The sequence below is a fragment of the Cariama cristata genome, unplaced genomic scaffold (assembly GCF_000690535.1).
Source record: "Cariama cristata isolate BGI_N322 unplaced genomic scaffold, ASM69053v1 scaffold13875, whole genome shotgun sequence".
In the NCBI taxonomy this organism is placed as follows: domain Eukaryota; kingdom Metazoa; phylum Chordata; class Aves; order Cariamiformes; family Cariamidae; genus Cariama; species Cariama cristata.
The window spans coordinates 2,737-14,991 of NW_009619301.1; the positions used below are offsets into that span (position 1 = coordinate 2,737).

General features: G+C 36.3%; 1 protein-coding gene across 2 annotated transcripts; it reads left to right on the forward strand.

Moving 5' to 3' along the window:
• Window positions 1-716: 716 nt before the first annotated feature.
• On the forward strand, window positions 717-9,284 carry BPNT1 (3'(2'), 5'-bisphosphate nucleotidase 1). 2 transcript variants are annotated; one of them, XM_009701200.1, is made up of 8 exons: window positions 717-872; window positions 3,550-3,654; window positions 3,884-3,991; window positions 4,517-4,565; window positions 5,554-5,645; window positions 6,654-6,851; window positions 7,723-7,828; window positions 8,871-9,284. In XM_009701200.1, the coding sequence occupies exons 1-8, from the start codon at window positions 717-719 to the stop codon at window positions 9,017-9,019; spliced, it is 963 nt and encodes a 320-aa protein (XP_009699502.1). In that variant the 3' UTR covers window positions 9,020-9,284. The 2 variants fall into 2 exon arrangements, with proteins under 2 accessions (XP_009699502.1, XP_009699503.1); XM_009701201.1 differs by lacking the exon at window positions 3,884-3,991 and having other exon boundaries at window positions 752-872.
• The last annotated feature ends 2,971 nt before the right edge of the window (window positions 9,285-12,255 follow it).

The window sequence follows — 12,255 nt, forward strand, 5'->3', positions numbered from 1 at the left end:
GCATAGTGAATTGCACTGATGTGTGCTGGGGAGCAGATGTAGAAGACAATACAATAGGAAGAATGACAGGACATGTGGTGTTGAGGGGAGGAAGGAAGGTGTAATAGGTTTCCTTAAAGAAATCAACAGAAGTTAAAGAAATAAAGGATGGTAAAATTTAGATGAACAGACTTTCTCATACAAGTACGGTGTTTGGAGTATCTGCGTATCATTAGCCTATTTTGTGTCCACAATTACGCCATCTACAAAAACCTATTTTATATTTAAACAAAAAAATAGTAAGTAAAGTTGCTCGTCATCCTGTCTGGTAGCCTTGTACTTGAGTCTGGGCACAAACCAACTCTGTAGGTTCAGTTCTGAAAAAATGAACTTATGTTCAAAATGTACAAAAAATGAGTACTGTGTGTAGGCTACACTTTTTCTTAACATATGATAAAGAGTTTCTGCTGCTGCTGCTGTTCTTGTTTAATGCCAGATTTGAGTTTAGTGAGGAGAACTAGGTTCACTGTCAGATAGAGCACAGACATTTGAAAATTCTTGTCTAACATAGCTTTAGCTCCCTGTGTTTGTTAATTGTATTTTTTTTAAAAGTCAAAGCTCACTTTATTACTACTCACTGGCAGTAACCCACTTTCACCTTCCTACTCAGCTTAAACTGTATCTGCTTGAAATGTTATTTAAAATATTCTCCTTCGTGTCTTCTCTTGGAGAGAGAAATGTGCAATCTTGCTTTTTGTTTCTTTTCAGCATTCAGTATGGCCTCTCCAGCTCTACTCATGCGTGTGGTCGCCTCTGCATATTCTGTTGCAGAAAAAGCTGCAGCAATTGTTAGAAATGTAATGGCTGCAGGAGATCTGGGAATAGTGGAGAAGGTATTACTTTTACTTTGTTCCAATTTAATTTCTCTTGTATGCTCAGTTAGATACAGGTCAAAGTGGTATTTTTGAAGATCAGCAACTGGGGAAGGAAATGCAGTCCTCGCCTCTCTGATACAAGAAATATTCCTTATTAAAGGATTAAGAGAGCACTGGAGAAGTGTCTTTTGACTAGTATTTCTAAAGAATGTTTAGACACTTAAAAGAAACACACCATGATTTTGTCCTGATTCCCCTCACAAAACACAAGCTTTGGATAGCATGTCAGAATTCATAATAATGTATCTTTCTCATTAATTTCCATACCTATGTTCTAACATCTGTAGTACAGCTGAAAGTACTGTGCCCTTCGTGAATTTTGGATTAGGGTAAATCAGTGTTTAGTTTCTTAAAAAAGAACCTTAGATTTTATTGTAAATCAAAGTTTTCAAAATAAATTCAGAGCTTCAGATTTAATTCTAAACAGAAAATGGAAATAAAATTACAATCATCTGCATGAAGTTCTTAATTTGGTCTAAGTTAGTAAGCTGCACTGATGAGCCAGGATCTTTGCTTTGACTACAGTACTAGAATAGGTGGAGTTAACTTTTTAAGTTAATTCTAGCTTTACAGCTATGTCACAATATTATGGACTGCATTAAGTATCTATATTATTTTTGGTCTTTACATTGAAGTAATTGCTGGTATTTACATTTTTCTGACAGTAAGTACTTTCAGTCATTTGTGAAGAAAAGCCTGATCCTTTATGACTTTTACTGTCATTTCAGACAGCAGATGCAAAAAGTTCTTTTTCCCATTTGGTCAGTTTTATTCTCCACTACGAAACCATTTGCAAGTTTTTCTTAATTCCCTTATTTTCTAAGCAATTAAAATCAGGTGTATGGGGGAAAGAATTAAAAAAACCCTGGAGAGTAATGATCTGTGTTTTCAAAAGTACTTAGATGCATAGCAGGATTCTCGGACACATGTAAGTAGAATATACTCTCCCACATAACCTGCTTTTAGGTTCTTGGAAAAACTAACACAGTTTCACTACAAGAAAGCCTCAAAATACTTGTATCCAGAGGTACAAAGGAAGCACTGTCTGTATTTTGATTAACCAGTTAATTTAAAATGCATAAACAAGTTTCATCAAGCTTATTTTTTAAGAGTCCAGCAAGGTTAAGGTAATTTTAACTAAAACTAAATGCTGGCTTTTATCCATTTAATTCAGGTTCACTTTAAAAAAATGCATGTGTGTTAGTATTATTTCCCAGTAAATCAGAAATGCATTGCTCAATCATTTTCTAATGTAATAAAACCAGCAAACAAACACATTTTAAGCAAACAAGCACTTTTTTTTTTTCCAATTGGTAGGTAGACATTTTGTCCAGACATTCTTACATTATTGATGACTGTTTTGAAGAACTACTTTATATTGTTTTATTAGGTTGGTGACCTGGAACAAAGGACATTCTCTGCAATTTACTTGATCTTTCTGAGTCTAAACTCAGTGCCAAATTCAATCAAATTTATTAGGGGATGAGAGGGAAATTTCAAAGAAAAATATCAAGTTTCATAAAAACAGGCAATTTGATAAAGGACCGACTAGGTTTTGAGCATGCAAAAATTAACCCATAACATGATTATAATGAAATATTCTATTCCTGTGGCTAATTTCTGTAGCTTAATAAAACAATTTTCATGTTGTCACTAAATAAGATACAAGCAGACAAAATAAAATTTTTGATTCAACTAAGATACCATTCCTTGGATGAACTGGCTTTCTTAATTCAAGTGCCAACAGAAGTATTGCTTACTGGGATTCTGTCTTTGGACCTAAAGGGCTCCTCCGTTCATAGATACACGAAGATTAAGGCAAGAAAGTATTCATAAATTACCCTCTTCCACTATATAACAGGTTACTAATGTTTAAGAAGAAATTGCTGTAAGCCATCTGGCAACATGTTTGGCCACACTACATCTTTTGGGAAGGCTTTCAGTCATTGTTTCATGTCATCTTGAAATACCAAATCCACTGTTTCCTCTCTAGAATTTTTGCTGGAAAAAATGTATGGTATTACATTCCAGTTCAGTTTCACTGGTTAGTTTCTGGCTCTCCTTGGTCCTTCTCTGCTAGACTAAGGAACCATTCACTATTTAAAAGTTTATACATCATAATTGTTTCCTTTTTTTTTTTAAACAAGCTAGATTAATTGGACCTTTAAATCACCTTTTACTAACACCTTCCCTCTATTTCTCCTCTATCCTAATTTGCCATGTCTCTCCAGTGAGCCTTAAAATAATTTTTTCCTGTTAATCTTAATTTTTGCTTTTCCCTTTTCTTGTATTATATCTGGATTCATACTTGTATTAATTTATTCTGTACATAGTGCAGTACTTGCATAAACACATATTCAGTACAATTGCACCACTGCATAAGAACAACACAACATGTAAATATTGTTCTAATATCATACCAGTCTGTCTTAGCTCTGGGGTGTACAGGGAAACTCTGCTTCTTTCAGTTTTTAGCCTGCCTCTCTCAAGATCACTTACTAGGTTGATGATTTATCAAATTAAGACTTCTTTTTCATTACAAGGTAGACATTCAGAGCAACATATGGGCCATTGTATTGTTTTTTTCTGTTATTGTTGTTTTGAAATACACAAATTCCTATCCATCCTTTGACAGACAGGAGCCAATGACTTGCAGACCAAAGCTGACCGACTGGTACAAATGAGCATTTGTGCTTCCCTGGCACGGAAGTTTCCTAAGGTGACAATCATAGGAGAAGAAGTAAGTACAATTAACAATTGAACTTGCTGTAACTTGCAGTGGAATTTGCTTTGGCATGTTTTAGGAAATCATCTGTTTTAAAATAAAAAAAAAAATTGTATTTCCATCCCATTTCATCTTTCTATTGCATTAGCTTTGTCAAATAAGCTGCAAGGAAATCCACAGTTCTAAGGCAAATTGAGGTGAGTCCAACACCTTTTTCTAATAATCCTAAGAGTCCTTTTGTTAGGAACTGTCCACTGATGAGGTAACTGAGGAATTAATTGAAGATGGTCACTGTGAAGAAATACTGAAGAAAACTTGTCCTGCTCAGTACACAGGAATTAAAGAGGAAGAGGTAATGTGGTAATGCTATACATATGTATTCGTATTTTACACTCTATATTACTTATTGATTTTAGCTAAGAATGTGTTAAGAAAAAAGGTTACTTCAGTATTGCCAATTTTTCTTTTTGGTTTGAAAACTGAAATGCGGTCTTGAGAATCACACCTCCAGAACTGGAAATGCTGCCTATCCCTGTGTGCAATAATGGGAAACGGAAATTTGCTTCTTACAACTTGTGGTTCAAATTAATTTGAAAGGAATCCACTTTGGACATAAGAAAGTAATGTCATTTCCATGTTCCGTTTAAGCCTTCATACCTCTATTAAGATATTTGCTGAGAAGTTCCAGTCAGTTTTTAAGCTTTTTTGTGTGTAAAGTACTGCTTTAGCCTTCAGTCATATCATCGTGTTAGACATTTTAATCACATTATTTCCTTACTGCTGTAAGGAAATAAAAGCACTAAAGTAAAATATATACTTTGCATGGTAATTTACATGATTTGTATTTGTTAATTTTCCTTATTTTTTATTTTTAAAGCTTGTAATATGGGTTGATCCCTTGGATGGAACCAAGGAGTACACTGAAGGTTGGCTTCTCTTAACTCTGCTGTTTCAAAAAAAATTATAGTGATGTAATAAAGTAGCATGTACCTGTAGATAGTTTTATGATAGAAGTTACATACAATATTGTTTCATAAGGTTGATGTTGTTTCTGTAATTTTTGAGTTCTATGGATTTTTTTTAATCATTCCATTCAGTTCTGACCAGTACTGAATATTCCTGATGGGCTAACTGAGTGCCTACCAGTGTTTATCATTTCAGCGAGCAAATGGCTGCCTTTGATTGCTGGCAGGTTGTCTTGTTTTTAGTCAAACTTACAATTTCACATATACTTTGAATTGAGGGACTAAATCTCCCATTTGCACAGGAATATGCTCAATTATATTTACATCCTCCTCTTCAAACAACCCAAATACCACAGCTGTATTTTGAGCCCTTTCAAAATAAAACATCTTCCCGCTAATCATAATTCTTCAGTTATGGGAAGAAACTGTTTTCAGCAAAGCCTAATTTGTGTCCATAGAAATAGACCCTAAAATGAAGAAAAAAAAATATCTCCAAAACCAATATGCTGAAACCTCACTTTAGCCTCCTGCTAAAGGAGTTGATTAATACGAAATCTTTTAGGCAGATTTTTTTTCCCCCCTTTTCACAACTGTCAGCAAGTTGCTAGTTTTGAATACCATTAAAGAATTCACACCACAATCGTAGAAGATTGTCATCCTATACTGCTGTTTAGTTGTATCCTTATACTTCTTTCTCATTAGGTGTTAATTATAACATAGCTCTATTAAGAGAATTCTATCTGGGGCATTTTTTTTGCAGACCTCAAGGCTAGATGGCTAAAAAAATTGTATCAACCCAACCTATTACACCTGAAAATCCTGATTAGTATTTGCATTTTTAAGATACCATCCTCCCTATCAACTTGTGGACTTTTATTGAAGGTTGATTTTTAAATATATATACTTTCTCTTTTTCAAGCCTAACTACATTCGTATTATTTCTGTACAGGTCTCCTTGACCATGTAACGGTTCTTATTGGAATTGCTTATGGAGGCAAAGCAATAGCAGGCGTTATTAACCAGCCATATTACAACTATGAGGTATTAAATGCATTGATTTGTTTCAAAGCATTAGGTGATTTCTAACTGTCACTTCTAAGCCATTTCTAGTTAGCACACTTTCAACTGAAAAGCAGTGTGTAGTGGAGTTAATGTTGTCATATAAGGTGGTGTTGTTTTTATTAAATATATACAATTTTGAATGTTGGTTTCCAGGAACTGAATCTCAGGGACCTACTAACAGCCATATTGAACCCTGAGGCTTGTGTTATACACTAATACAGTATATATGTAATATATACTGTACATATTACTACAGTACCTATAAAGTACATACTGTAAAACAAGTACAGATCGGTGTTTCTGCAGTCTTTGCTAGAAATTCTTACGTAAATCCATGCAATAGGTGGATTTGTTATGTATGGTAACTGCCATAAATCTGCAGCCCTAAATAAACCAACCATACCTGTCACTGACAGCTGGGTTAGAATGTATCAGGCCAGGTTTCACATGTAAGTCCAGGATGGCCAGCCTACAGGCATTTATGCATGTTTGGAGATTATTTCAGTATTATCTGTGAGGAGGGGAAGAAAGCTCATGATGCAGCCTGATTAAACTTACTAGAATTTAAAGAAAAAGCTCTTGAGCTGATGTAATGCATAGCATCAGCTGATTCTATATGTTCTGTGTGATATGTATGATGAAACATTTAAAATGACAGGATATTTTCAATTACAGATTGTGCCTGAAGTACAGAAATACACCAATATTAATTTGTCAGTCATTGGAGGCAGGATGTAATGCACCACCACAATGTCACAGATAAGAAAAGGGTAAATGATGTCATTGCCTTAGAGGGAAAGAGAGCCAATTTCCCACTCTGGGCTCTAGAGCAGTTCTTTTTGAGTGCCATTGTTTAAATGTATAACCCAGTATTAATATTATACTTCCTGATATGCAAAGATGTCTCTAAGTACTCCTTTCCATTTGTGCTTTAAATGCTGATCACTATGATTAACCACCGTCTGGACCTGTGTACCTTTTTTGTAGGCAGGAGCTGATGCTGTGTTGGGCAGGACGATCTGGGGAGTCCTGGGCATAGGTGCTTTTGGATTTCAGCTCACAGAAGCACCTGCTGGGAAACACATCATTGTTACCACCCGTTCTCACAGCAGTACCCTGGTAAATGACTGCATCAGTGCCTTGAACCCAGACAGTGTCATCAGAGTTGGAGGAGCAGGAAATAAGGTATGAAAACTCCAAATCTTTTGTTTTTACTGGGAGGTGGTACCATTGGAAAAATAAAAAGAATTTTTCAAGAGATCGTTTGCTTACTTGCACGAATGTACAGGACACTTCCTTCTCCTTCCCCAGCACAACTTCGATTCCGAGCATTCAGTCTGCTGTGAGGTAAAGAGAATTTGGTACGGGTGTATTTGTAACAGTGGCTGTGCTGGTCATGGCTGAGGTCCATCTTCCCCGGTATTCTGTTTCTAGGGGAGAAAATAAAAAAGTTTTGAGATCAGAATGACTAAATGGGATTCATTTTAATCACAATTATTAGACATTCCTCCTGTTCATGTTAATACAGTTTTTGTTCCAACTATCTAGCAGCACATATGAAAGGATAAAAGTAGAAGCAGACAGTGATATTTCCTATGCAAAACTTCTCTGCATACAGGGAATACTCATTTGCCACAGTTTTGAAAGCTTAGTTTTGTCATGGCTGTCAAAAACAGACCCTTCAATCTCTTTTCTCCAATGTGTGCAGGGCCCAAATTGGCATCAAGACAACATGGAGGTAGTTTTGACTTTATTTTTTTAGTACTGGCACAAGATGGAAATTCTTGTTTCTGAAACTAAAAGCAGAATTTCATCCTATAGACTATAGTCCTATAGACTTTTGATAACAATTAAAAATAGATCATTCAGAATGGTCATACAGTATAGCTTTCTAAATATAATTTCTTGTAATATCAGAAAGGAGATGGCTGGTGTTCCTTTTCTGACTATAAGTACATAGAATAAACTGACCTAATCCCTGCTTCCTGATGTTATTTTTACCCATTTTGAAATGCCTAGATCTTTTGCAGTGATTGTCACTCTCTATTCATAACAGATCATTCAACTTATAGAAGGCAAGGCATCTGCTTATGTATTTGCCAGTCCTGGGTGCAAGAAATGGGATACATGTGCACCTGAAGCTATTCTACATGCTGTGGGAGGTAAGTTAATAGCATTCAAAATTCCAAGATAAGTGAAACTGCGTCAATTTAAAGTTATTTATATTTTTCATAGAAAAAAAAGAATTTCCAAACTTGTCTTTGGAAAGAAAAATGACAGTATGTATGTATTTTTAAACAGTCGTGATTCACTAGGAGCTTTGAGCCCTCTGAAATCAACAGTAACTCCAATGGGACAGCAAATTATGCTCTGGAAAGCATGGTATGATCTGTTTTGCCCTGGACTAATATAGTCACTAACCATCAAATAATTTAAAAAGCCAAATTCAAAAAATTTGGGTATATTAATTTTAATATTTTCAAAACAAATGGCCTTTTTTCTATTGGCTACTATTTCACAATAAAATCATGCTGTCCTACTAACTGGATATAGTAGTTTATTATTAGTATCATTATGTAATGTGTGGACATTGAGTTCTTTAAAAGAACAAAAATAGGCCAAATCATGCAGTTGTTCCTCAGATGTACAAACTCCAAATTGAGTCATTCATGTAATTTGGTAAAATTAGTGGTCTCCAGCCAACAGAAGCCACTTCACCTTTCTAGGGGGTAAGGGGTTAGAGAAGTTATGAAAAGTCTCACTGACAAGAATTTGAATATAAGTAGTATTATTTTACTTTTTCTGCTGTTTACGTTGATAGACCTTTTACCACCATATGCTAAAATTGTGGGGTTTGATCTCCTAAGTTCTGTCAGGCAAGGATAACAGGGTTCATAATGACATTATTTAATTTATCTGCATTCTCTAGTATTGATAACTGGGATAGCTTTAAACAGGTTAGATCAGGCACAAAAACCCAACCAATCTGGGGCAGCACAGTGCCGTATTTAGCCTCCTTGTTGTGTAGGTATTTCGTTAAATTAGCTTGCATAAAAATCTGTTGCTCTTGCTAAGTGATTTCCAGAAACTCATTTAAAACCGGCTGAGGTATTTCCATAAGTTATATCACTTGTACTAATAAAATAGACTGTCTCTCTCCAACTCCTGTTTGCTGGAATTTTTTTTTTTTTTTTTTTTTTGCAGGCAAGATTACTGATATCCATGGAAATTCATTTCAGTATAACAAGGAAGTGAAACACATGAATTCAGCTGGGGTCCTTGCCACTTTGAGAAATTATGACTATTATGCCAGTCGTATTCCTAACACCGTTAAACAATCTCTTGTGGCTTAAAGCAGTGAAGTATCTTCACTTGGCCCTGGAAGGCTAAGAAAGTGAGCTTGGAGAAAAAGAAAGAAAGAAGATAACTGAGCTTGAAATTTTGTTTTATAATATCTGAACTGAATTCTTACATTAAGGTGTTCAATAATTTCAAAATGACATACAGAATCTCTAGGTATATGTTGGATCAAATTGTTTTGCTGTGTTTAACAGACAACATCAAAACAGTCACATTTCTTCAATAGTTGTTTTCCGTATTCTTTGGGAGTATTCATTCTTCATGACTGTGCTTAATACACTGCTAATCACAACACTACAGTCTAAAAATCATCTTAGTATTCAGGGCACAAAATTATGTTAAGTCATTTGCCTGATCTTGCTCAATGTTTTTTGTTGTTTGTAGTCAACAAGGGTTTATTGTGCTAAATACAAATGGACTACAAATTTGCCTGGATGGATTAGCCCATTTATTATAAAGTTGACAGTTTTGATTCTTGGAAGTGCATCTTTGAAGTTTTCCATTTACACATAGTTTTGGGGTGGCTGAGATTGCTATTTGTGGTGAGTTGGGTTGTCTGAGTTTTGCAGGAGGCAGGACACAGTCCAGGTGGGCTTCTCATGTCTCAAATAGGGGTTCCTGGATTACTGGATCCATTGAGGATCAGTGGAGTGTTAATGCAGCAGCGTTCAGGACTCCTCAGTTGAGGAGAACCCAAGGAAACTGCAACAGGCAGAGGAGATCCCAGCACCTCTCTGATGATCTGAAATACCTCTGTCAGGTCTATGTCACCTCAGTTTTGGAGAGCTTTGGGCATTCTAGGTCACTTTGTCATACATGGGCACAACAGAAATGCCAGAACTTGAAATTTTTCATGTTCAAATTTTGAGAGAAACAAAGTCCAGGTGCCTTTCCAACAGCCTCAGGAGTTGAAGAACCTGACACTTCCCCCTCCTGTGGGACATAGGCATGTTACAGGAGAGGAGAGAGAGCAGGGGACAAGATCACTTAAAATGAACTTAAAAATTGGAGAGCCAGTTTCAGTCAGTTTTCCCAAAGGTGTGGGGATTAGGAAAGCAGGATTCAACTGTTCAGTCCACTTGAACACAAAAGAGAACAAGTAGTAAATTACATATGAGTAGCTAAAATTGGCAACCTTAGCTAAAACAGATGAAGTCTCTTCAAGCTGAACCAGTGGGGCCCCTATGTACTTTGTTTTCTCCAGATTTTGTGACCAAAGTCCCTCACTCTCAAACTGAGGAGTCTTAGGGCCTCCCTTTCCCTGTCAATGTGACACACACCGAGGCATGCCATGAAGAAATACCAGTTTCAATGGACAACACATAGTTGTACTTTTCTTTCTGTTCTCTGTGTCAACAGAAGAGTGGCATATGTTGGGTTCTGAATCAAGTGGTGTCAGGGATGGTGCCTGAACTTTGCTGCTTGCTTACATGAAGACTGAATGCCTAAGCTCTCCCAGCATGATTTTTTTTTTGCCTTAACCTCTGCTGACACTATGAATGGCAAAGTAGCAGTGCACCCATTCTCACTTCCTCCCTGCCCACAAGATTAAGCCCCCTGAGTAACTACACTCTAGATCCACTCAAACCATCTTTATACTAACACTGAACTTTAAGATACAAAAAGCTATGTTTTCTACACAGAAGAAAATGTCAAAATTCAGTTTTCAACAGCATTTTCAAGTTACTTCTTTCTCCTTTCATCACACAAGGTATTTAACAACTCTACTTAAGGTGTCCTTAGATTTGATCCTTTCCTCACAGTAGAGCAACACCAATACGACTTCATTGGCTTAAAGCTGCCTCCATTTCCCGCAAGCCGCAACATCTTGACACCAAAAGATACGAACAAGGCAGCTCTTGCTAAAGGGTTCCCATTCTTTCCATGTGCACACATAAAAAATGATCTAAGGAAGCTCTTTCCTTAGTGAGGTCAGCTTATAAGATTTACAGATAAATTAGCAAGATTATCACTTACCTCATTCTATCATCATCAGCCAGTCCACAGTGCTATCATGACACTGGATTAAAGCTGCATATATAGGAACAACTCATGCTTCTAATCCTTTCATCTCAGCCTACCTACTTTCTCCTTCCTCAAGTACATGACTAGTAAGAGCACGCAAGACAGATTCAGCCTGCTTTAATTAGCATCGTCTTCATATTTTGACCCATTATAAGTTTAATCATTCCACATATTGATGGTTACTGAAGTTTGAACCACAGAGCAAGTACAAGATTAATATAATTTCACTGCCTCAATTATACATAATTATCACATTTATCTTCTGCAGGATTCTTGAATATGCATGCTTTAGTATTCACATCAAAACCTGCATATGAATTTGCAAAACACATTAGGATAAAACGTAGAATGACTTGGACAACGCAAAGCCTACCTGAATAAGTCTTCCCATGTAATCATTAAAATACAAAGTCAAGTACAGAACCCACTGTTAGTAATCTTCATCTATGTCTCTATATCCTTATTTTCATTGGAAACTTGCTATATGTTTGAAAATTTCTTCAGCATAAGCCCCTTTCTAATTCTGCTGTAATTTATCTCTCTCCTCATTTACAGTTACCTCAATGGGAGTAGAACACACATGGCATACACCAGCTTCCACCTGGTCTGTAAAGACGCTTATGTATGGAACCACTTTCCATACTTACAGAAACTGTAAAACCGCTAACACAAGAAAATAATAAGGGAAGTTGAGATAAAATCAGGAATCAAGGGTAAAAGCCAGCACATAGGGTACAGTCATGCTCTGGCTATACCACTACACAAAACAGCACCGGTCCACCAATCAAGCATTTGATAATTTCTCTGCTAGTACATTAGGTGCTACAGTACCATCTATTCTGGAAGGAAAAAAAAAAAAAAAGAAAAAGCACAGTGACGCTGCATTGTCCTTGCAACAATGTGAACTTGAGTCTGTCTCCTGTGAAAAACCGCTGACACAGTATTTTTGTAATTCATGCCAAGAGTAGCTTGACCCACTGCAAAAATCTGCATGTTTGTGAGGAGTGTAACAAGTAACATTCTACAAAAACCAGATGGGTTAAACCACTGTACTCAAAATGTGTTGGTATATGTTGCACTGTTTGTTTGTATTGTTACAAATAGAAAACGGATTGAAGCTATCTCTACAGCTGCTGCCAGACATCTAGCTCAAGAGTTTTTACAGTTAACCCCTGCAACGCTCTCAGGAAGGCTCTGCCTAATC